Consider the following 26173-nt stretch of genomic DNA (forward strand, 5'->3'; position numbering starts at 1 on the left):
TTTCCGTTTCTCACAATTGCAAAAGCACCAGCAAAGCTAGCCAAATTCCAGTCACCTTGTTGGGTCCAAACATGGAGTTGCTGCTGACTAGTTTGCACTCTGCACAGTAGCTCTTGACATGCTTTCTTCCTGTTGTCCCCCGCTGGATATTTCGATGCAAATGTAGTATGGTGTGTGTCGAAGTGCCACTTTATATTTGACCTTGTCATCGATGCAATTTTATCATTGTATATTAGACACACTGCAGAACCTGTTCTCTCCACAAAGGCAAATTTCTCTGTCCATTCCTGCTGAAAAGTACTATACTCCTCATCTTTTTTTCTTTTAGCCATCTTCTTCATCAAAAGAGTTTCTGCAATTAGCTAGCTGACTACTTGATTAAAAGGAGGGAAGTTTACTTCCTGACCTCACAACGACCCATGTACATTACGCATTATCCAATAAAAATTTGGTGTTGTGTCGGAGGACAGCTGTGATTGGCTTCAGGCACCCGCAACCATGAACATGAGTGGTAGGAAATGAATGGATTGTAATACATGAGACGGTTTTATATTTTTAATGTTATTTTTTTATTAAAGATTTGTCTGTGAGCCAGATACAGCCATCAAAAGAGCCACATCTGGCTCGTGAGCCATAGGTTCCTGACCCCTAATCTATAGCCTATTGATGTTGTTTTTCCTAGACAACCCTGACCCAGGCACCGTCCTCCAAGGCTACAGCTCTCACTGGACTCAGGCCCCATCCCGACCCTTGCCCCATCAGGTCTGGGGGTGGTAACGGCTTCTCACTCTTCCTTGTCTTTGGATCCTTCACCATCTCTTACTGGACCTCTTAGTCATGCATCTCTGTAACTCATCCCTTCATTAGTCACATGTAATCAGTCTCCTGATGGTGCCCTCAGTCTCCTACTGAGATCCCGCTGACACACCTGTGTGTGTACCATCCCCTTGCTCTGTGGGTCTCAGACCTTCCAGCTGAGATCATCTGCCTTCTGCCACTGAAGCGCCCTCCTCTGGGGAGGGTCTAAGTTTGCTCTGCCATTTGCCAGGGCTCCAGTTTGGCATGGCTTTTATTTCCACTCCCTCATTCCAGGAGCCTATTGAAAACTGCAGCTCATCTCAGTCACCAGAATAAGCAAATGCTCATTGTTCAAAAGCAGCTTGAAGGTATCTGCTTATTCCTCTGAGTTGTAAACATCAGCAAATGTCAGCGAGGAAATTCCGCACTAGCTTGTCATGTGTTTCATGATTTTGTACAGACAGATTTTTAGTATTTCATCCAGCACTTTCAATTGATTTTAGAAGAAGGGTAGATCTAACTAACTTAACCTACCATTATTAAAAATGAGAAAGTCCTGGCCCTGGCAGGTAGCTCAATAAATAGAGCATTGGCCGGGTATATGGACGTTCTGGTTTGATTCTCAGTTTGAGCACACAGGAAAAGTGACCATCTGCTTCTTCCTCCCCCTGTCCCCTTTCCACTCCCACAGCCAGTGGTTTTATTGGCTCAAACATGGCCCCAGGTGCTGAGAATAGCTCAGTTGGTCAAAGCATATCAAACCTCAGGCATTAAAATTAGCTTGGTACTTGACTGACCATCTGCCCCAGATGGGGTTGCTGGGTGGATCCCCGTAGGGGCGCATGCTGGAGTTTGCCTCATTATTTCCCCTCCTTTCACCTAAAAAAGAAATTAAAAATGATAAAGTCCTTCCCTGGCTGGGTGGCTCAATGGATAAAGTGTAGCCCCGGAGCACAAGTTGTGAGTTCATGTCCCTGCCAGGGGGCAAAGAAGCAATCAATGAGTGAACAACTCAATAGAACAAGTAAGTAGAACAGCGAGTTAATGTTTCACTCTCATTTCCCCCTTCTCTCTTTCAAATCAATGAAAAAAAATGTAAAATAAATAAATAAAAGGAAAAATAAGAAAGTACTCTCTCTTATTTGTTTTTCTCAGATTTTTGCATGTACTTGGTGTTCTACATAATCACTCAGGAAGAATCTGTTCTTAAATTTCAAATGAGAACTACAGTATAACAATGGAACAGGCTACTGACTTTTTTTTTATTCAGTGAGAGGAGGGAAGGCAGAGAGGTAGACTCCTGCATGCACCCTGGCCGGGATCCACCCTGTAAACCCACTAAGGGGAAATGCTCTGCCCATCTGAGGTTTGCTCCATTGCTCAGCAACAAAGCTTTTTTTAGCACCTGAGGCAGAGGCCATGAGCCATCCTCAACACACAGGGCCAACTTGATTCAATTGAGCCATGGCTCCAAGAGGGAAAGAGAGGGGGGGAGAGGGGGAGAAGCAGATGAATGTTTCTCCTGTGTGCCCTGGCCGGGAATCTAATCAGGGACATTCACATGCCAGGCCCATGCTCTACCACTGAGCCAACCAGCCAGAGGCCAAGACCACTGATGTTCAAGATGCCAATATCATATTAATTATCTATTGTTACATAGCAAATTATCCCCCAAACTAAACAGCTTGAAACACCAGACTGGCATCATCTCAAAGTGTCTGTGGGTCAGGAATTCGAGCAGGGCTCATCGTGGTCTCTCTCACAACTTCTCACCAGGCTGTGATCAAGGTGTTGAGGCAAGGGCTGCAGCCTCATCTGAAAGCCCAAATAGGGGATGACCTACATCTGAGCTCATTCATGGTTTGCCCAACATTCAATTTCTCATGAGGGCTTCCATTTCTGGCTACTATTGAGCTGAAGATGCCCTGAGTTTCTTGCCACATGGGACTGTCTTAAATGACAGCTCACAACATGGCCGCTTACTTCAATAAATAATGAAAACCGAGAAGGCAACAGACAGTTTGCTGGCAAGACAGATTCTAGGTTCTATGTAGTTAATCTTGGACATGACATGGCATCTCACCGCTTTTGCCATGTGCCATTGATGATAAGGCAGTCACAGGGTCCAGCACACATTTAAGGGGAGTTGGATGATACAAAGGCATGAATATCAGGAAGTGAAGGACCTTGGCAGCCATCCTGGGAGGCTGCCTACACTACAAACATGATGTTTGGATTCCCATCTCTACCTCACCTGTCAAGAGCTACACACCAGTTCCAGCATGTAGCAGGAGCAGAGTGATAGCAACATTGTTATAGCATCTATCATGCACAATATACCTCCTCTCTGACAACCCCCCAAGAGATTGGTTTGACTAGTTATTCAGTAAGTTCTTCAGACAAACCAAACACTGTCTCTGCAAGCAATTCCCAGTTGTCAGTAATTCCTGATGTGTTAGTATTGTCATCCGCAGAGGCCACTGTAAAACCCCTTTTTTCTTGTTGTTGTTGTTCTCCAAGTAGTGCTTTAAATTTGGAAATGCTTCCCTGCCATTTTGTTTAAATACTTATGAATACAGTTCCAAAATCTCTTGTAATGTCACAGGTTTGATGTTGGCTGAAGAAGAATGATAAAGTGTAGCACACCATCTTTCTGCTTATGGCTTTTCCCTGATACTGAGATCTAATTATTTTTGGACATCCAACTGAAAAGTGTGAATAAATCACAATATGCCTGTAATTTTTAATACAGGCACAATCCTGGCCATTTCTGTCCCATTATGAATGACAGCTACTGATTCTCCATTCTACATATGCTTCATAAGTTGTAGTCACTATGTTGTTAACGATGTGTAAGACCCAGCCATGTTTGAGCAAGCAAGTAAAAACACAGATAAATTCCTTACCAATCAGATAAAAAGACACCTGATTGTTCCTTCATATCCAACTGTTTTGTATATAAGAACAGAAGTAGCATATACAATAATTCTATGCACAGCTTAATATCATCTAGAACAATTTTTTAAGACATGCTTTCTAGAAAGAACTTTTAGGAATAATAACTAGAGCAAATGTTGAAAATCATTCATCTTCCCCTTCTGAAAATAGTTGAGTAGCACGCAAGATCTCTGCTGTACAGAATGGGAAACTGGGGGACAGAGAAGTGAAGTGAATCATTTGATGACAATGCCTTAGGGAGCACTGAAGCCTGCTTTTTAAGCCAATGCCCCTGTCATCTAGTCACCTGTCTTCTCTGCCCTACCTGGGGACGCTCACACGGGAGTTAATGTTGATATTGTCACAAGGTCTCCTCCTGCTGCATCAGTTACTCCTGACTTCTTCCCCCGGAGAGGCCGTGATGCCTGCGGCCAGGACTGAGCTCTGAGCGAGTCCTCACTTGCTTGTCTTCTTGATCTCTGAGTACACAGGGGAGCTGGTGGCCTCCTGGTCCTGAGGCTCCCGCGGCCTCATCTCATTAAAGTTGAGGTTCGCGTAGTGTAGCTCCTGCTGTTGCCCTGATGGAGGGGCAGCCCCAGAAGGTGATGCTTGGTCTGCCCCCAGCTTTTGCTTAGAGCCCTGAGTGAAGGGAAGGAAAGGGAAGGGAAGGGAGTCAGAGAAGAATAAGGAAGACTTGTTCCCGAGGGGAAGTTGGGCTGGTTTTCATTCATCCCCTTATTCCACACACATTTCTTATTAACTCAATTATTCGGTCATAGTAATACTGCAACTGTTATACTGTATCAAGTGCTTAATAATCACATTTATCCCCACAAAAACCCAGTATGAATGATATAATAGTTATCTCCACTTACAGAAAAGAAAACTGAGGTGAGGAGAGGTGAAGAAACAAGTCCAGAATGGGGACAATGTAACAGTTTTGGGGAGATGGTTCAGGCAGCCTGTACTCAGCAGAGGGAGGTGGGCTCAGTGGTCAGCAGGGTGGGCAGAAAGCTGACCATGGGCTCCAGGAGATGGAGAGGAAGTCAGCTCCTAGCTGTCTGTCCGGCTGACCACAGAGGGGCGGGTTCGGGGAGATGCTGAGGAGCTCAGTCTGGACTCATTAAGCGGACATGCCCCGCCCCCCACACTGCATGAGAAGACACCCCACCACTCACCCAGGTGGCTGTGCCCACGACAGGGTCCTCACCATCCCTGACCTGGGGTCTCTCGGCCACTGGCTTCCTGCGGGCTCTCACTCTAAGGGAAGAAGTCAGCAGCCAGAGTGGCTCAGGCACAGGTGGGCAGGGGCCCCCACTCCCTGTCAAGATGAGTGAGGCACCCAGACCTGGGGCCAGACTCGGAGACCCTCCTGACATGCAAGTGAGTATTCTGTCCCCCTGGGTGACCTGGTGCCTGGTCAAGACTGAATTTTCATCACTAAAGGGCCACCTTACACATAGAAGCTTGCAGAAGAGTGTTATTTGTCATACTAAAAAGTATAAACACTCCAAATGCTCATCAATGAGTGAACAGACAAATAAAATGTGCCCCATCCATACCATAGAATATTATTTATAAATAAAAAGGAATAAAGTACTGACAGAGGACCCTTGACAATACCATGCTCTGTGAAAAAAGTCAGTCACAAAGGACCATGTACTGTATGAGTCCATTCACATGAACTGGGCAGAATGGGCAGGTCCTGAGACAGGAAATAATAGGTCAGTGGTTTGGGGATGGTCGGAGGCAGGGTGACAGTAACACTGGGGAACAATTTTTTTTTTCATTTTCTCTTGCATGAAGTTTTAGAACTTTTTCTATATATTTCTGCATCGCTGATTCCAAATCTGAAATCTGTTTTTTGGTGCATGCTCTAGTTTTTATGCAATTTTAATTTCTTTTTGTTACAGTTAATGGCATGCATTGGTTTTTAAATTGGAGTTAAAGGACAACGACTCTTGGATTGAACATAATCACAAGGCAATTAATGTTTTACAAACATCACTTTTACATAATTGTTGTTTTTAAATGTAAAAAAATATTATCTGATAAAAACACCCTCTTATTTTGTTTTAAGATTGAATCATGGCTTCTTTGAGTAGGTGTAAATGTAAGAATAGTTCTGACATCTTCTGTTATATATGTGGCTGTTACACACTTCAACATCAAAGGTGCAATATTTCATCATTTGTGACACGTGCATATACTGCCTATTTTCAAGTTCCCCTTGGTGATCAAGACAAGAATTGGGTTCTTCATATTGTGTGTCATAATTGTGAGGAAATGCTTCATGACTGGACAAAAGGAAAATGCAAAGGAATGCCTTTTGGTATTTCCATAGTTTGGCGTGAACCTAAGGACCACAGCAGTGACTGTTATTTCTGTCTAATCCATACAAAGGGCATTGGCAAGGAAAAAATGGCATATGATCGCATATCCTAATATTTCTTCAGCAATACGACCTATCCCACACTCTGAGACACTTCTGGTTCCAGTTTTCAATGGTTTTATTTCTTCTAAGGACGAAGAAAGTGAACATGGTGATCAAGTGTATTTTGATAAGATGTATGAGGAAATGGTTGTAGAATCTGAAGGGTCTTCTTCTGATGCCAAGCAGTCATTAACCCCTCAGCAGTTTAGCCAACCCGAGTTGAATGACTTGGTAAGAGATTTGGGCCTATCAAAGAAAGCAGATGAATTGTTAGCCTCCAAGCTTCAAGAAAAGAATTGTATTTCACTGGCCAGCTAAAGTATCCCATTTCAGGAAGCGTGAACAAATTTTTGTGGACTTTTTTTCCGAAGACAAACACTTTGTTTACTGTCATGATATCAGTAGTCTTCTCAGCCAGCTAGGTGTTACCACTTACAGTCCAACAGAATGGTGGCTATTTCTTGACACCTCTAAATGGAGTCTGAAATGTGTTCTCCTACACAATGGTAATGTTTATGCAGCAGTTCCAATTGGTTATTCGACTCATTGCGAGAAGATTATAATGACATAAAAATTGTCCTTGACTTTCTGAAGTATGAGGAGTATAACTAGATCATTTGTGTGGATCTTAAAATGGTAAATTTCCTGCTAGGACAACAGAGAGGTTTCACGAAGTATCCTTACTTTCTGTGTTTATGGGACAGCCAAGCTCGGGAGAGACACTGGACACAGAAGGAGTGGCCGAAACGTGAAACTCTGGAAGTAGGGATGCAAAATATTGTGAATCAACCTGTAGTTAATCGAGACAGGATCATTTTTCCCCCACTTCACATCAAACTTGGCTTAATAAAGTAGTTTGTTCAGGCTTTGAATAGAGAAGGTGAAAACTTTCACCATATTATTTCTGCTTTTCCTGCCTTATCTTTCAAGAAGATAAAAGCAGGTGTATTCGATGAACCTCAAATTCAAACCCTCATACGTGACGAAGAATTTGCCAGGAAGATGAATAAGGAGGAGAAAGCAGCATGGCAGTCTTTTGTTGCAGTTACAAAGAACTTCCTTGGCAACAAAAAAGCAGAAAACTATGAACTTCTGGTTCAAAGCATGCTGTTGGCTTTCTGTGACATTGGATGTAACATGAGTGTTAAGATTCACTTCCTGAATAGTCACCTTGATACGTTTCCTGAAAATCTTGGTGCTGTTAGTGATGGCAGACTACTGCTGGAGCATCAAACGAGATTGTCCTCAATAAGTACACAAACGCAAGAGCTACAAATGCAAATTTTTGCCTGAATAGAATTTAAATAAGTTTTGTGCAAATTTTATGATTAAAATAAGTGTTTTAAATGTTCTATTTCAAAATTATAGACAAATTCTGATGCAATCATATCTTTTACTATATCAGTATATTTACTGCATTATATAACTTATTATATTTTTACAAAGATGATGCCCAAGAAGACATTCTACTTCATTATGTTAAACTAAATGTTGAAAATTTTACAATAAGATGAAAACCTAAAATCTTGAATTACAAAAATACTGTAGCTTACAGAGAAAAACAAATGTCAGATTTGAGATCAGCATACTCGAATTAGGTAAGAACAAGTGTTTTTGTGGATGCAACAAAAATTTTGTTCCCCAGTGTAATGCATGTAGGGTTGTTATCTTTTATTTTCTTTCTTTTTTTTTTCATTTCTAGCAAATGCAAAATTTTAAAATTGATTGTGGTGATAGGTGCATCAACATCTCTGAGTCACCAACTCTATGAATAAATTTAAAGCCATTGAATTGTACACTTTAAGTATGTGGGAATTTTATCTCAGTAAAGCTGTAACCACCGTTCCACCATCCAAAAATGTTCCCTATAGATGTATTCAGCTCTGTTTTTGTGGGATTCAATGATGTCTCTCCATACTCCCTATAATACAGCTCCCTGTATGTATCCTAGGGGCACAGGCTTACATGTAAAAGAAGAGGAGACACAAACACAGGGACAGCAGGGCCATGACACCAGCACCTCCAAAAGCCACAGGAACCACTCCTACCAGGGACATGGACTTCCCTGCAGAGAAGTGGGGAGAGGTGAAACCACCCACCACATGACTCTGTCTCTTGTCTCCCCACCTCCTTGCAGAACCGGCAGTACGTTCTGTTCTGCAGGAGATGGAGGGCCCTGTCCTAGCAATCACCCCGTCCAAGACTTGCCCCTCCCCCAGCTCCAACTTCTCTGTGACCCACTCCTCTCTCTCTAAGCCTGTCCCCCATTAGACCCACTGACCTTGCAGCAACAGGACAGTGACGCTCTGGGTGCCATAGACATTGCTGGCCTCACAGCTGAGTCTGAGGCCGGCACTGAGCTCCGGGCTGAGGCTCAGGGAGCTGTTGGCCCAGGGCCCTGCTGAGCGGGAGGTGACCCTGCAGGAGGCATTGCTGTGGTTCCCCTCCAGCAGCTCCGCCCCCAGCCGCCAGCGCAGGGAGGGGGCCGGCTGGGCTCGGGAGGAGCAGCTGCAGTGCGGACCCTGGTCCTCCCAGGAGCAGGAAGGGCCCAGCAGCTGCGGGGGATCTGTGGGGAAGGAGGAGCAGGGTCAGCGACGCCTCTGCCCTCCCAGGACCCAGGTGACCTGCCCCCAGGTGTCCCCACACTCACAGAGCAGGGAGAGGTTGAGAGAGAGAGTCTGGGAGCCCAGCAGGTGCCGAGCCCGGCAGGTGAACTCCCCTTCTTCCGCAGTCCCCATGCGGGGCAGCTGCAGGGTCGGGGTGCTGGAGATGGGGGTGGCGTTCAGGGCTGGGGACCCCCGGAACCAGCTCAGCTCTGCAGGGGGGTTGCTGTCAGCCTCACAGAGCAGCCGCACAGCCTCGCCCTCCAGGATGGGCAGGGAGGAGGTGTTCTGCAGAATCTTGAGGGCTTTGGGGAGAGAAGTGCAGAAAAAGAGAGAAAGGCATGGACAGGTGTGGAACACAGGTTCAGATATCCACCCTAAAGATGTGAGGAAGGAGGTGGCTGTTTTCACCATTGCTCTTTTATTTCTCTCTCTCTCTTTCTCTCTTTCTTTCTTTTTTCTTTTTCTCTCTCCCTTTCCTTCCTTCCTTCCTTCCTTCCTTCCTTCCTTCCTTCCTTCCTTCCTTCCTTCCTTCCTTCCTTTCAAGTGAGAAAAAGGGAGATAGTGAGACTGACTCCCTCATGTGCCCGGACCAGGGTGTACCCTGCTACCCCAAGATAGGGCCGATGTTGACATTCGAACCAATCGAGCCATTGGCTGTGCCAGGGGAAGAGGAAGAGAATGGGGAGAGGGAAGAGGAGAGAAGCAGATAGTCACTTCTCCTGTGTGCCCTGACTGAGAATTTAACCCGGGATGTCAGCATGCCAGGCCAATGTTTTATCCACTGATCAAACTGGCCAGGGCTGATCCTTTTCAATCTAATCCCATTCAGACCCAGTTTCCCCCTCTGCTCCACACCAACCACAGGGCAATTCCCAGCCACAAAGAGGCAAAGTTCTTTCCTACCTGTGACATTTCTGAAGGAGACGCCTATGGTGAGGTTCCGGGGGGCATCTGGGATAGAAAGACATGGCCCCGCTTCAGAGGGGAGGGGTGGATAGAAGTCACCTTGAACCCAAGAAGGGCAGTGGGTACCAGAAAGATGGGGTTGCTGTCCTCTGGCCCAGCCCCCACCTGCACTCAGATCCATGCACCAGTGTTTCAAGCTCAGCTTCCCTCTCTTCCTCTTCTACCTATAGACACGCACATGTGTGCCTGCACACACACACACACACACACAGGCACTCACATGCATGCACCCCGGTCTACTTTCCATTGGGACCAAAACATCCCTCCAACACTCACAGGAGACATTGAGCCAGATGGTTCTCTCTGTAGTGACTGAAGACCCCTGACGTGTCACCTGACAGGTGAGGCTGGTGTCATGGTCCTGGGCCTTTGGGGTGAAGGTGAGCACTGAGGAGTGGAGGGTCTGAGGGTTCAGCGAGTCAACAGCGGCTCTGATCCAGGAGAAGGTGAGAGGGCTTCCCCCTTCGCAGGCCCCTGGCAGGCTGCAGATCAGCTGTGTGGGGCGGCCGGCCTCCAGAGGCTCCAGAATATGGATGATGGGTTTTTCCGTCAAAGCTGAGGAACAGAAAGGCAAGGACCTGGGCTTTGCGTCGGGGGAGACCCAGAGTGTGACCCTGAGAGTGTCGTGCCTCAAGTCTCAAGCTCACCCCAGATCATGTGTCTCTTCCGACCACCCTGGGCACAAGGCCAGGACAAGGGTTGTCACAGTGTCCTGTTCCTGTTGTAAGATAGCATCCCAGTTACCTAGGTCTGACTTGGGCCCCTTTAGTACCTGTCACCTGCAAATTCAGCATCTTTTTATTGTAAGTATATTTCACATCATTTCCTCTCTCTACTCGGAACTGGTAGGTTCCTGAGTCACTGGTCCTGGCGTCTCTGATGCTCAGGGAACAGTCGTTGTTCCTGGGGTCCGCGAGGAGGAATCGGCTCCTGCTGTCTGTCTTCACTGGCTCATCTGCGTTGTTTCTGACCACAAGATGGTACTCGCTGTCCACACGATGGTACCAGTGAGTGTAGAGTGTGCTGTAAGGTAACCACGGACTCCACGGGTAGGAGAAGGAGCAGGGCACGTGGACGCACAGACCCTCCTGCACCCTCACCGATCGTTGCACTCGGAGCTCATAGCCTGGCTGCTGCTGCAGGGACCCTGTGGGGACACAGAAACTCAGCTACAGCCCCAGCCCCTCCCCATCCTAGCTGTCCTCCCTCCCTGGGCCCACTCACCCCCCCACAGCAGGGGCAGCAGCAGCAGGGGCACCATGTCTGCATCTGACAGGGCAGAGCGGGTCCAGTCTCTGTGTCTGAGAGAATACTGTCCAACTGTGAGGTGGGGCTGAGGACACCCCGACAGGAAGCCTCTAAGAGAGCTGTGACCAGACCCCGAAGGGGAAGTTGCAGCCCACAGGCTGTGGGGGTTCATTGAGAACTGAGAAAGCATATATAGTCTAGTCTCCCTACACCTCACTCTGCAGTGGATATACCCAGATCCCCAGAGGTGGAGATTCTTGTCCAGATGTAAATCTGAGAATGATCAACTTACAGATGATTGTTATGTCGAGAGGAAGGTCACCCAGGGGTCCATGGCAGTTAGATATGGTCCTGGTGACTCACAGGGACCTTTGTCTGGCTGAAATCACTGCATGTTCCAGAAAAGAGTAATTGAACATTTTCTTTAAACCACTCAAGTGCTGGCAGGAGAGAAAGAAATGTAGACCCAACATCTGGGAAGGGTGGAACCCAGGGGCAATGTGGAACATCAGGATCCGTTGCTCTGAGGGGTTTGTGGGGACAGGGGATACACCAGGATTGGTCTTCTAGGGTCTATTGTTCTGTCGGACAGTGAAGGCGCACACAAGCTCCTTCGAAACTGAAGGCATAGTAGAGATCTCGCCTCATTGTTACGCAGTTGGGCCAGAAAGGTGTGCTATACTGTTAACAAAGAGAGTTGGTAATTTTTCTGAATTGCCTTGTAGTTTGGTTTTCAGCATTGTAGCCTTTATGACTTGATGTGATACGTTTCTTCATTTCAGAAAAAATATGAAACAGTGATCTGAACCTTTGTGTAAACATCAGGCTCCTCAAAACCTGGTCTGCCCCTGACATGGGGAGCAGGTACCCAGCTCTACCCCCGGCCCCCTGGACTCCTCCTGTATTGTAAGCAAGACTGTCTTGCTCAGGCCAATACTAAAGACAGCAGGATGTCCATAGCTGTGCCCCACAGTGCACATCACTGGGCTGTCGGGCAGATCTCAGGACAGGGTTATAAAAATAAAAAAAGACAAGAAATAGTAAGTGCTGGCCAGAATGTTAAGAAAAAGGAAGTGTCTTGCACTGTTGCAAGGAATGTAAGCTGGGGGCACCACTATGTAAATCAGTAGGGCAGTTTCTCAAAAATTAAAACTAGAGGTGCCGTATGATCCAGGATTCCACTCCTGGGCATTTACTTAAAGGAAATGACAACACTAACCTGAAAAGATATATGAACTCCATGTTTAATGCAGTGTTATTTACAATTGCCAAGATGTGCAGCTGCCTAAGTGTCTATCAATAAATGAACGGATGAAGAAAATCTGGTATCTCTACAATGAAATACAATTCTGCCGTTAAAAAGACAATACTGCTATTTGGGGCAACATGGACGGACCATAAGGGCATCGTGTTATGTGAAATAAATCAGACATGGGAAGACAAATACAGTGTGACCTCACTTATATGTGGACACGTAAAAAAAAATCAAATTCATAGGAGAGAGAACAGATTGTTTGTTGCCAGAGGCAGTGGGTGGGGGATGGGCAGAATGCATGAGGCTGGTCCAAAGTACAAACTGCCAGTTCCAAAGCAGTAAAAATAAAATAAAATAATTAAATCATGTGGATGTCATGCACAGCATGGTAACAACAGTTAATAATAGTGTATAGTAATATTATTAAGTAGAATAATATAATTAGTAATACTGTGTTGTATATTTGATCATTGCTAGAGTGTATGTTGTTAAAAGACATCATCTCAAAATAAGTGTGTAACTCTATGTGGAGATGGATGTTAACAAGACATATTGTGATGAGCACTTCAAAATATATACATATACGAAATTATTAAACTGGGCACTTGAAACTAGCATAATGTTAAATGTCAAGTACATGTCATTAATACACATATACACAAAAACACAGGCTGGAGACTTGGATTAGACCAGAGTGATCTAAGCTCCAGGCAGAGTTCTCTCTCTGATCCATTTCTGTTCCAACATCAGAATAGCAAGTTTCCTACATTAAATCCTCGCTGCCAAAATACATGGCTGGGCTTTGGTGTTCTGATTGGCCCTTGACTGACCACATTTCAAAAAATAAAACAGTGAGCACTGGGTGATTTCAAATGCCTTCATGATGAAACTCACACCCAACTAGGAATACAGGAGAATTCTCTAAAAAGATAGAATGTGTCTTCAGCAAGCATCATACCTAATGCAGTGGCATTAGGTCCTAGTCCAGGAAGGCAATAAAATTGAGTAAAAGCTATAAAAATTGAAAAGAAAACAAAGATCTCTTTCTTCTTAAATAACTGCATAAAGAAAAAAATCCCACAAGTATATACAGATACATTTGGGACTTAATAAGAGAGTTAGCAAGGTTGTTAGACATAAAATTAAATCCCAAATATTAAATGCATCCTTACATGACAGTAATAAACAAGAATAAGATGTTATAAAAATGCCATTGACAATAACATCAAAGATAATGGTATAGCTAGAATATATCTGTTTTTAAATTTTATGTAGAAAATTAAATTTAACAGGGTGACATTGATCCATAAGAGTACATAGGTTTCAGGTAAACATTTCTATAGCATTTGAACAATTGATTATATTGTATACCCATCACCTGAAGTCAAATTATTTTCTGTCACCTTATATTTGTCCCTGTTTACACCCTTCTCCCCACCCCCTATGTCTCCACATCTACTCCCCCTTGATAACCACTTCACTTTTTTCTCTGAGTCTCAGTTTAATATCCCACCTATGTGTGAAATCACAAAGTTCTTAGCTTTCTCTGATTTACTTATTTCACTCAATATAATGTTCTCAAGGTCCATCCATGTTGTCATAAATATCACTATGTCATCATTTCTTTTTTTAATTAATTTTAATGGGGTGACATTAATCAATCAGAGTACATATGTTCAGAAAAACATTTCCAGGTTATTTTGATATTTGATTATGTTGCATACCCATCACCCAAAGTCATATAGTCTTCCATCACCTTCTATCTTATTTTCTTTGTGCCCCTCTTCTCCCCCCATCTCCTTTCTTCCCCCCCCCCCACCCCTGGTAACCACCACACTCTTGTCCATGTCCCTGAGTCTCATTTTTATGTCCCACCTATGTATGGAATCATTTAGTTCTTCGTTTTTTTTTATTTACTTATTTCACTCAATATAATGTTATCAAGGTCCATCCATGTTGTTGTAAATGATCCGATGTCATCATTTCTTATGGCTGAGTAGTATTCCATAGTATATATGTACCACTTCTTCTTTATCCAATCATCTATTGAAGGGCTTCTTGGTTGTTTCCATGTCTTGGCCACTGTGAACAATGCTGCAATGAACATGGGGCTGCATGTGTCTTTACGTACCAGTGTGTTTGAGTTATGGGGGTATATTCCCAGTAGAGGGATTGCTGGGTCATATGGTAGTTCTCTTTTTAATTTTTGAGGAACCACTATAGTTTCTTCCATAATGGTTGTACTACTTTACATTCCCACCAACAGTGTATGAGGGTTCCTTTTTCTCCACAGCCTCTCCAACACTTACTATTACCTGTCTTGTTGATAATAGCTAATCTAACAGGTGTGAGGTGGTATCTCATTGTAGTTTTGATTTACATTTCTCTAATAGCTAATGAAGATGAACATCTTTTCATATATCTGTTGGCCATTTGTATTTCTTCCTGGGAGAAGTGTCTGTTCATGTCCTCTTCCCATTTTTTTATTGGATTGTTTGCTTATTTGTTGTTGAATTTTATGAGTTCTTTGTATATTTTGGATATTAGGCCCTTATCTGTGCTGTTGTTTGAAAATATCATCTCCCATTTAGTTGGCTGTCTGCTATGTCATCATTTCTTATGGCTGAGTAGTATTCCATTGTAAATATGTACCACATCTTTTTTATCTAGCCCTCTATCAATGGACATTTTGGTTGTTTCCATGTCTTGGCCTCTGTGAATAATGCTGTGATGAACATGGAATTTCATGTGTCTTTAGGTACCATTGTTTTTGAGTTTTGAAGTAGATACCCAGTAGAGGGATTGCTGGGTTATATGATAGTGCCAGTCTTAATTTTTTGAGGAACCATCATAATTTCTTCCTTAATGGTTGTACTAATTTGCATTCCCACCAGCAGTGAATGAGTATTCCACTTCCTCAACAGCTAAAATATATCTCTTCAGAGATACACACAACAGATATAATATGCACTTCCTCAATGGAGGAAATTATAAATCTGTTTGGAATAACATTAAAGATATAAATAAATAGACATCTATGCATACTCATAAATATGAAAAAAATATTTTGTAAAAGTCTATTCCACCCAAATTATCCTGCAAATCTAAAGCACTATGTCACCTAATCTCTAAACTGATTTTTGTTAAAGTTGGTACCTTCAATGGATAAGTTTATATTAAGGTAAATATTTCCAAACAGAGTCAAGGCAACCATGAAGAAGATCAGTGTATGAGGACTGGCTCTGTAAGATGTAAAGACATATTAAAAGGTTATAGAATACAAGATAGAGTTGTGTTGGCACAGGGTTAGACCACTAGACCACTGGAACAGAATATGGCACCTAGAAATACCGTGAACCTAAACCACAGGAAACATCATGCATGATAGAGGAGGTGATGCAAAGAAATGACACAAAGATAAAACTTCTCAACAATATGTGTGGGCAGCTAGGGGCCCACATGCAGTCAAATGAGACTGCACCCCAGCTCCTATGAGGCACTAAAATCAAGTGCAGGTGGGTTGAAGATCTACCATCTGTGAGAGAAGACCACAGAGTTCTTAGAAGATAATACCGCGGGACCTCTCCATGAACTTAAGGTAGGGAAAGATTCCAACAAGGCATAAATGGCAATACGTATAAAGAGAAACACTGAAAATTTGGATTATATTAAAGTGAAGGACTTTTCATAAAAGACACCACAGGTAGTACTCAGTTATCAACCGTCAAGTGAGAGAAGAACTTTACACCACACGCAAGCGTGAGTTTATCAGTCTCCGGAATACAGAAAGAATTTCCAAAAATATATACAAAAAAGAAATAAAGAGAGATGGTCTCACTTGAGCAGGAGTCTCATTAAAATAGCAACAACCAGCTGGTAAACACGTGAAAAGTGGCTCCACATCATTAGCAACCGGGAAGATGATCGTTAAAACCACAGAAACATCCTATTACACTGGCTCCAAGTGGACAAACATGAACGTGTCTGAGAAAATGCAGTGTTAGGAGAGTGTGAGCAGTGGTTGTTGACATGCAAACTGGTACCAGTGATTCAGAGAAAACTGGCCTTGTCCACTAAAGTGAGGACGGCTACCCCACTCCCAGCAACTCCACCCCAAACTTCCGTCCTAGAGCGGTCCTGCCCATGTAGGAGCCATCATCCCCCCCCCCCTCCGGGGGGAAGGTAGTCACTGAAGGCAGGCTGTCAGGATGTGGGCTGTGAGGGGCTGGATGATGGGCTATAACAGTAAAACACCTGATTCGAAGACTTACTACAAGAAAATGAATGTAAATTATTTTGTATTCTGAGACCAATTATATTGGGGGTGAAGGTGGCGAAATTTTTCCATATCTCAAATAAGCAATTCAATGCAATTCTGACATGACCTACCTGGGGAGATAGATCATCAGAGTCCACAGGTTAGGGCTCAGTTCTTAACCAGCCCCCCACCGACCCCATGTCAGATGTCCGTCTAAAGTCCAGGTGTCCCCTGCGCTCTGACCAGCCTCCTATAAATCAGAGGTTCCCAGACCTCCTCCCCTTTGGATGTGTTCATTTCCCAGAGCGGCTCACAGAACTCAGAGAGCAGGTCACTTCCTACATCACTGGTCTATTATAAAAGAATGTGGCTCAGGGACAGCCAGATGGAAGAGGTGAGAGGGCAGGTGTGGAGTAAGGGGCTGGGGTTTTCATGGCCTCTCTGAGGTCACCTCTCTCCCAGCACCTACCTGTGTTCCCCAACCCAGAAATTCTCCAAACCTCATCCTTTTGGCTTTTATGGAGGCTTTATTACAATGTCATGATGAATTGAATCACTCAACATTAGTGATTAATTCAACCCCAACCCCTTTCTTATCCTGATCTCTTCTGGACATCACACTGCCCAGCACTGGAGGCATCTCCCAAGCTGGAGGTGGCAGATGTGGCCCCAAGACAGCCCCACCCCCCTGAGCCCATACTCCGTCCTGTCTGTCAGCAGTGAGCAACAGCTGGGGTGCACAGAGGAGAGGAAGTTGCCACCACAAGCCACAGGTACAGACAGAGGGCGGGGAAGGAGATTTCCCACAACCTGTACCAGGAAGACGGGCCTCAGGGGTAGAGAAGAGGCCAGGCTGACCCCCCTCAGAGCACAAGGCCCGTCCTCATGCACCCACATTACTGAGCTGGGGGAAGATGCTGCCATTTTCACACTCAAGAAGGGCCACAGAATTAGTCTCAGAGAGGGTGTGTGTGTGTGTGTGTGTGTGTGTGTGTGTGTGTATGTATTTTTCCAAATATACTAATGAAAATTTATTTTTCATGGTGAAATTCATGACATAAAATTACTCATCCTAATTTTGGATGTGTAAACCTTGGCGCTGTTTATCCCTATCCCCCCCCCCCCATCATTCCCATAGCACAGGCCTACTCCATTCCTCTGCCCCACTTGTCCCTGTCCCTGTGGGAACCTACATGATTGGGGTTCCTGAACAGAGTAATGCACTGAGGCACCAAGCAGCAATCCTACAGGCTGAAGGATGCCCTTTTTCCAATTTAAATTTTATTTTGCAATTTCTGTTCACATTCCATATGACTTTGTATTAGTTTTAGGTATACAGCAAGGTTGTTATACAATCACATATTTTACCAAGTGAACCCCTTGAAACTTCTAGTACCCAACAGGTATCATACCTACTTATTACCATATTGTCTATATTCTCTATGCTGCACTTTATATCTCTGTGACTATTCCAAAAGGGTTTTCTTTCATTGAACTTCTCAGCAAGGGTCTGGCTCATTCAAATCCTGGATGGAAACCACAGCCAAGACCACCCTCAGCAGAACACGGTGCCCTCAGCATTTTATGTTATGGGATACATCTCACAGGAAACACTTTCTCTTGTTTTTTTTGACAGAGACAGAGAGAGGAACAGATAGGGACAGACAGACAGGAAGGGAGAAAGATGAGAAGCATCAATTCTTCCCTGCAGCACCTTAGTTGTTCACTGATTGCTTTCTCATATGTGCCTTGACCGGAGTGGGGGGGGGGGGGCTACAGCAGAGCAAGTGACCCTTTGCTCAAGCCAGCAACCTTGAGCTTCAAGCCAGCAAACTTTGGGTTCAAGCTAGTGACCATGGGGTCACATCAATGATCCCACGCTCAAGATAGCAACCCCCCACTCAAGCTTGTGAGCCCATACTTAAGCCGGATGAGCCCCTGCTCAAGCAGGCAACCTTGGGGTTTTGGTCCTGAGTCCTCCACGTTCCAGTCTGACACTCTAGCCACTGTACCAGCGCCTGTTCAGGCCAGGAGACTTTCTCTTCACAGGAAACTTGACCCTCCTGGAGTTCTTACTCTGACAGCTGAGAGATTCTCATCCTCAGGGAGCAGGGGAGAACTGAGTGGTTCTTCAGGGCTAAATTTGACATGATTTCTGTTTTTATCCTTTCTTGCTAGAGGAGAGAAATGAACTTACTGCTCACATTCACTACAGGTTTGGCCCAGAACCATTCACTTAACCATAGTCAGCTCAGAATTTCATAATTTTGCTCAAGAAACTTAATACAGACATTAAATAGTAAAATCATTTTTTTGCCATATTACTCTGTCAGGGCCAAGGGGTCCCTTGGGAGATGAGGCGGTGGCGAGGGAAAAGAATGTGCGAGGAGTCGACATGAAAGGAGGGAAAGTTACAGAAGCAGCTACGTGCTTTATTTCCCAAGGCCAGTTTTATACAGTGCCGTGGAATTCACGCATGCATGACCCCATTCCGCTGAGGTAAACTACAGCTAAGGCAGCAGGTTATATAACTGCGGGAGCAACAGCGCATGCGCTGCCACTTTCAGGTAGGTCATGTCCTTTGGCAGAGCTACCGCGCAGATGCTCCGGGCTCTAGCTCATAGCTGGACCCTCACACTCCACCCCCTTAGAGATTGGGGCCCCTGGCCTTCTCCCTCGGGGCAGTAGAGGGAACAACGGGCTACCACTAGTCCCCCTGCTATGCTTGCTACAATAAGCAAGGCCCATCTCTAGGTCGTTTATAGGCTCTGCCACCAGAGGGAGAGAGAGGGTCCTCTGACAGGGCCCGGATAGCTGACACTTCAGCATCCATGTCCTGTAAAGCCTCTCGGATCTGCTGCTGATTATCAGGGATATACACGCAGCAGTTCACACGCACAAGGGCACACGTGCTGCCCTGCCCTGCAGTAAGGAAATCTAAGGCCATACGGTTCTGTAAGAAGACCTTCATCAAGGAGGAGACTCAGGGAGTGGTGAGTGACATTCAAGGCTTGGGTTATGTGTTGGGCCAACGTTTCAACCTCCAATTCTATATCAATAGTGCCACCCTTTGGTACAAAGAGAGCCAGAGGGTAAAGCCACCAGACAGCCCTCTTCTCCCTGTGCCAGCAGCGATACACAGGGTCCAATTCTGAGGCTTCTGTGCTATGTCTGCACCACCTTGCCTTAGATAAATGTGCAACCCCAAGTACAGCATCCAGTCCAGAGAGCTGGCTGGTAGGGCCAGCCATACCTGCCACAGACCCACAACCCCTCTCCTGGCAGAAAATCTATAGGCTTCATACTTACAAGTTTTCTCTGATCCCACCAGTGATTCATGGTGGGAGACATGGTCAGGTTGGCACACAAGTCAGTGGGCAGCCAGCCCACAGTACGGTTGGGCACCTTGTCATTGCGCTGCTCTATACAAAAGGGGCCACTTGCAAAAGCTCCACGTGAATGCCTGCCACCCACCCCCAACCGTTACATACAGCTTTTCCCAGCAAGGGCGGTTCACTGTGGCGAGAGTTTCAGAAAAGTGCTTCAATGGTCTGACGACATGCGTTCCACTCCAGACTTGTGTGGTGGGTGTTCTAGACGCGCAACTCAGTCCAGTTCTGAAGGGAGGCAAGCACAATATGCCAAGGAAGGCCTCCCACCATCTCTGCAGGAAGCCTGGTGCAAATCTAACAATAGGGCCCCTGATGCACCCACGCAGAAGTGTGGGCCCACAACATGAGACTGTCGGTGGCAGTCAACGTGGACAATACAACAGAGCAGAAAGTGAAACTATCATAGGCAAGTCCCGTCCCTCAGGAAGAATGCAAGCCACCCTCTCGTCCTGTGGGAGCATGGTGGCAGGTTTTGAAGGGCCTTCCGGTCTGTGATACCAGACTTGTACACTTGCAGACGGGGGAGGGAGCCCTCACCAAGAGCCACTGTGTGCAAGGGTGCAGGCCGCAGTCTTAGGGCAACCACGCCTCTCAGAAGGGAGGAGGGAGCTGTAAGGCAAAGTCTCTCACACCTCCACTGGCCACTTGGCGAGCCAGGGTGTGAGGGTCAAGCCCTTCCCTAGGCCTGCTCCCCCGGGTTCCGGTAACACTACCTACGGAGAACCCTCTGCCTCTAGTTTCCATGGTCAGTTCCATTTCTCCTCCTGTCCCGGGGCCACCGTGGATGGAGCCGGAAGCACTAGGCTTCGTCCTGTACCCATATATGCAAATTTGTGGATCCAGAAGGGGTCACCTTAAGGTGACACGTCGCCCATTCCAGCACGCGATCCAGAGGGCTCTTTCCTGTTCAGCGAGGCTGCTCATTCAGCAGCCGCCCGCGATGGGAAGCTGCCACTTCCACCGCTTTCCTGCGGCACCAGTGCTTTCCGCTTCTCCTTCAGCAGCCCGCTGAAGTGCTCCATCATGCCGGCAGCTTGGGGGCAGTATAGCACATGTGAGTGCCAGTGCCTGTCATTGTCCTTAGCCCTCCTCTGGGTGGCTTGCCCAGTAAAAGGGGATCCTCGGTCACTGGTAACTGCTAGTGGGCAGCCGCAGGCCACTGAAAGGCCCTCTACAGCCTGCGTGGTGTGCTCCTGATCAGCCCTGGCTACAAGGTGGGCATGTCCCAAGCCAGTGGCAGTATCGACTGCTGGGAAGACATGCCAGACTCCCCGGTCTCCTGGCAGAGGGCCTATGGAATCCACCTGCCATGACTGCAGTGGCTCCTCCCCACTGGTGTCTGTCCTGGGGGGATAGCCAGGCGCCTCCTCCATGGGTATTGCTGTGCACACCACAGGCACTGCCTCACGGCCTCTGCCTGGGACACGGCTAGTCCCCAGCGCTGCGCAACAAGGCCCATTGTACGAGCCCCCACGTGCCCTAGCTTCTTGTGCACCACGCCGCGATTGCAGCTGGCTCTGGGGTTTGCATGGTTGTTCAAATTTGTGCCAAGGCATCTGCAGTATCATTACCAGTTCTACAAGGTTCTATGCCCAGAAAATGGTAAATCGTGATTCCTTCCTATAAGCCACGCTTCTACAGGTTTTATAATCCTGGGTAGCTTATCAGGGCAACTAGAGCATGAGGCCACGGTACCCAGCCCAGCTGTCTCTGCAGCTGTGCAGGTGTCCAGTGTCTCCCATCAGGACCAGCCATACTGCTCATAGCTCGGCCCATTGAGTGGATTGTCCTGAGCCTGTCTCAAACCAAAAGGTCTCTGTCTGAGGCAGCAAGGCAACAGCTGTCCATGTTGGCAGCTTCCCTCTTTAGGAGCTATCCACGTATCCATAGGGGGTTGGGGGCGGCTTCTCCTCTTGGTACAGACTCTCCTGCACTTCACCTAGGGCCGGTTCTATCCCCCATTTCTCTGTTACAAACTGTATCTGTCCCAGCAAGGAGTGCAGCTCCTGCGTCAGGGGGTTAGATGACAACTGGACCTGTCATTTAAGATACGTACCCCACTTGGTCAAGATGAGAGTCTGCCCTACCTCACTTCAAGGACTTGTAACCCAAGAATGGAGCTAGCCTTCAACCGGATATGTGGTCTGTACTGTGACTGGCTGTGGCCCTCTGATACTCTCATAGACCAGCAAGGCGGCGTATGTCACTGCCAACTGCTTCTCAATAAGGGAATACCAGACAGGGGCTCCTTTCCACACCTGGGACCAAAAGCCAATGGGTACCTTCCAATTACCCTGCTTTTGCCAAAGACCCCAGCCAAACCCTGTCTCCTCAGCCTGGACCATCAGCAGGAGTGGCAAGGCAGGGCTACTACCCGTAATGTCTGGGCTTGTGCCACCGCCCATTTGGTGGCATTTGTAAGGTATTTTCCCCGCCGAGAAGGAGGAAAGAGGCTGGAGCCACAAAGTGTGGAATAGTAAAAGGCTTTATTGAGTACAGAGCGCGCATCCCGCCCAGCAAGGTTCCCTGGCCCCGAGGAAAGATGAAGGCCAAGGAAGTCACAAGGATTAAACTGCGTGGGAGATATTTAAAGGGGTCCCTCTAGGGAAGTCAGGCTAATATGACGTGGTGAAATCTCACTGACTGGCAGACGGTTGCTTTTTTCCAAAGGGTTTCTGTGAAGCTTCTTTTGGTGCACTTGGTTGTGGGTGGTCCTAGCCAAAGTTCGAGGGTCTGAGTTCCTCACGTGACCATTCCCCATTATCCACCAACCTTACATTCTGACCTTTTGTGTTAAATAGAAAAGGGGCACCGTTTATTCATCTGGCTACTTCCTGCTGATTAGGGGCATCGTGGGGAGGGGGAGATTGGAAGGTGATGGCTTTGAGGGGTGTCAGGAGGAACATCTGTGTGGCTGTGAGTTGAGAAACTTTGCAGATGTGGTCCTGTAAGGATTTAAAAATTAAAAAAAGGAGTAATAGGGTAATAGGGGGGTTTGTAAGGTCCAGCCTTTTGGTTAGCTGGAGATGGATGGAGTCCAGTGGTTCCGACTACCAGTGGTCCTGTAAGGAGGCAAGCTTGAGGCAAAACTGCATGTCAGGAGTGGCATACAAGGGGAAAGGAAGAGGTCCCATCCATTCCCATAACCGAAACCTGTGAGGGAATTAGAGGTCCAGAGTGTGATGGCAAAACAGAGAAGGCAGCCCCCATGTCCACAAGAAATGAGATGGACTTACCCACTTGTTGCAGCATACCCTGGGTTCTCTGAGTCTAGGCCATGTCCTAGGAGTTTGAGTGATGCACTCACCTGGCTGGATTGGCCTCCCATTCAGGCGGCTTGTCCTCCATGTAGAGGCGCTGAGGAAAAGCCTGTTGCCCAAAGGGGCAATTGCTCTGCCAGTGACTGGCAAGGAAGTCACAAGGATTAAACTGCGTGGGAGATATTTAAAGGGGTCCCTCTAGGGAAGTCAGTCAGGGCAGGGCTCAGTGGGCAGCTGCGGGCAGGGGACCTGCCGGGACCAATGGTCCTGCTTGCCACACTTAAATCAAGCTGCTGGTGGGGTTTCTCTTTGTGGCTTGGATTTGGGTCGGGCACTTTCTGTGCCTTGCCTCTGTTGTTCTACTGGCCTCAAGGTTGCCACAAGAGCTGGGGTTTAGAGCGTTACATTCTGCTACATGCAGGCCTGGCAAAGAGCCTTGGCCTGTTTCTACTAATTGGGACAATTAAAAACTTTAAATGCCATGTTCACAGGTTCCAGATAGGGGTTTGGGGGATTGAGAATAAGAGGAGGAGGGCTCATGCGGAGCCCAGCACCCAGATCCTGCAGGAAATGCTGGAGCCAAAGACAGGACAGGCCAGAACTTCCTGCAAGAAAATTGGAGTTGGACGTCCTGAAAACCAGTGTAAGAGCCAGTGCCAGGCTGAGAATGACCTGATGGAGGAGGGGTTTCAGAACACAGTGGAGAAGGGAAGGGCCCCTGGCCAGCAGGGGAGGAGAAAGAGAGACGGTAGTGGTGAATAAGAAACAGGTTTTTGCAAAGGGAGGGGAGGGGGCTCTCAGGGGGAAAAGACCCGAGCACAAAAGAGGTCCGCAGAGGGACCAGAGAAAAGTCCCGAGAGAGAGGTGCCCCCGGGGGTCAGACAGGAGGCAGAGACAGTTGGGAGTCCACGGAGAAGGAAAGATCAGGAGTGGAGGTTTTAGGTGAGGTTTCTCTGGCCAGAAAAAGGCCTGTGCGGTGGAACAGGTGGCACAGAGATTAAGGACAGGTGCGCGAATAATTAGAAGCCATGTATGTAAGAGATCTCCAATCAGTTCCCAGCTTTTTTGGCAATAGTTAAATTGGTGAGGGTGTTAAAACCGAAAGTCCCTTCAGGAGGCTAATTCAGTGGGTTCTGTGGACTGGCCACAGCGGAGAAGAAAAACAGTTTCTTCTTCTTTAGGGAGGGAGATTCCTGTGCCCCCACAGCCGCCCTTAGTCCTCAGAGTGGTCAGATTTAAGTATTAGCATCCTAAAACTCAAGGTTTGGCCACGGACAGAAAAGGTAAAGTGGATATGCTTGGGATGTCTCCACAAGCACACACTCACTTGGTACGGAAAAGATTTCCCTGACGTAGCTACGTTTTTGGACAGGGAGTCTTGGAGGAAAGAACTCAAGGGTGGCCAGAGGCACGGGACTTACCACACCATGCACCGAAGTGGGTGGAAGGTCAGAGATCCTGGTTCTTTCTTGGAGGGGAAGGGAAGAGGAGCAGTCCTTGCAGACTTCAACTCCTCCTGGGTTTTCGGCACCAAAATGTAAGGTATTTTTCCCCACTGAGAAGGAAGAAAGAGGCTGGAGCCACGAAGTGTAGAATAGTAAAAGCCTTTATTGAGTACAGAGCACGCGTCCCGCCCGGCAAGTTTCTCTGGCCCCGAGAAAAGATGGAGGCCAGGGAAGTTGCAAGGATTAAACCGCGTGGGAGATATTTAAAGGGGTCCCTCTAGGGAAGTCGAGCTAATATGACGTGGTGAAATCTCACTGGCTGGCAGATGGTTGCTTTTTTCCAAAGTGTGCCTGTGAAGCTTCTTTTGGTGCGCTTGGTTCGGGCGGTCCTAGCCGAAGTTCCCGGGTCTGGGTTCCCCATGTGACCATCCCCCATTATCCACCGACCTTACAGCATTGAAGGCATGCTCTGCCTCGGGGCTCCAGTCCCAGCACTCACCCTTCTGGGTCAACTGATACAATGGTTTGGCTAACAAGGCCAAGTGGTGTATGAAGGTTCACCAGAACCCTCACAGACCTACACAGGTCTGGAACTCTTTCTTTTTTTTTTTTTTTTTTTTATATTTCTGAAGCTGGAAACAGGGAGAGACAGTCAGACAGACTCCCGCATGCGCCCGACCGGGATCCACCCGGCACGCCCACCATGGGGCGACGCTCTGCCCACCAGGGGGCGATGCTCTGCCCATCCTGGGCGTCGCCATGTTGCGACCAGAGCCACTCTAGCGCCTGGGGTGGAGGCCACTGAGCCATCCCCAGCGCCCGGGCCATCTTTGCTCCAATGGAGCCTTGGCTGCGGGAGGGGAAGAGAGAGACAGAGAGGAAGGCGCGGCGGAGGGGTGGAGAAGCAAATGGGCGCTTCTCCTGTGTGCCCTGGCCGGGAATCGAACCCGGGTCCTCCGCACGCTAGGCCGACGCTCTACCGCTGAGCCAACTGGCCAGGGCCTGGAACTCTTTCATAGTCTCTGGTCGGGGGCATGTTTCAATTTTGTCAATCACTGCCTCAGGCATAATCTTTATTTTACCCAACTAAACAACACCTAAGAACTTGACAGAGTAACCAGGTCCCTGGACCTTGTCCTTGTTGACAGCCTATATCTAGCCCATCAGGGCCTCTCAAAGACCTTGGACTGCCATATCGAGATCTGCTAGAGAATCAGAGGTTAGCATCATGTCATCAATATAATGGAACAGTCGCACCGTCTCAGGGTGGTTCCATGTGGCCAAATCTTGGGCCAGCAGGCCATGACACAGAGTAGGGCAATGCAAATATCCCTGTGGCCATACTTGAAATGTCCATTACCAGCCTTCCCAAGTGAAAGCAAACTGCTCTTGACTAGCAGCATCCATGTCAATAGAAAAGAAAGCATCAGCCAAGTCAGCCACATCGTGGATGACGACCCAGTTCCATTGACAGCCAATCCATCAGCTCAGTAATGCCCGGGACAGTACCATGCAAAGGTCAGGTGACCTTGTTCAGCTCTCAGTACTCCACCGTCATATGCCAGGAACAGTCA

The 26173-nt window shown here is 47.0% G+C and overlaps 1 protein-coding gene across 2 annotated transcripts; it reads right to left on the reverse strand.

Moving 5' to 3' along the window:
• Positions 1-3737: 3737 nt before the first annotated feature.
• Positions 3738-11073, reverse strand: LOC136332092 (sialic acid-binding Ig-like lectin 5). 2 transcript variants are annotated; one of them, XM_066271361.1, is made up of 9 exons: positions 10966-11073; positions 10514-10888; positions 10018-10296; positions 9679-9726; positions 8820-9077; positions 8451-8735; positions 8135-8234; positions 4914-4995; positions 3738-4374 (listed from the first exon to the last, which is right to left on the reverse strand). In XM_066271361.1, the coding sequence occupies exons 1-9, from the start codon at positions 11000-11002 to the stop codon at positions 4192-4194; spliced, it is 1647 nt and encodes a 548-aa protein (XP_066127458.1). In that variant the 5' UTR covers positions 11003-11073; the 3' UTR covers positions 3738-4191. The 2 variants fall into 2 exon arrangements, with proteins under 2 accessions (XP_066127458.1, XP_066127459.1); XM_066271362.1 differs by lacking the exon at positions 8451-8735.
• Positions 11074-26173: the final 15100 nt, after the last annotated feature.

This window comes from Saccopteryx bilineata, chromosome 3, assembly GCF_036850765.1.
Source record: "Saccopteryx bilineata isolate mSacBil1 chromosome 3, mSacBil1_pri_phased_curated, whole genome shotgun sequence".
NCBI lineage: Eukaryota > Metazoa > Chordata > Mammalia > Chiroptera > Emballonuridae > Saccopteryx > Saccopteryx bilineata.

What these genes read in the sequence shown, in the direction of transcription:
- LOC136332092 (XM_066271361.1), bottom strand. Translation starts at nt 11,002, where the DNA reads ATGGTGCCCCTGCTGCTGCTGCCCCTGCTGTGGGGGG. An exon ending in CATCTGGCTCAATGTCTCCT is followed by an intron (nt 9,727 to 10,017) that starts GTGAGTGTTGGA and finishes TTTCTATCCCAG; the next exon opens with ATGCCCCCCGGAACCTCACC. An exon ending in TCTCAACCTCTCCCTGCTCT is followed by an intron (nt 8,736 to 8,819) that starts GTGAGTGTGGGG and finishes CCTTCCCCACAG; the next exon opens with ATCCCCCGCAGCTGCTGGGC.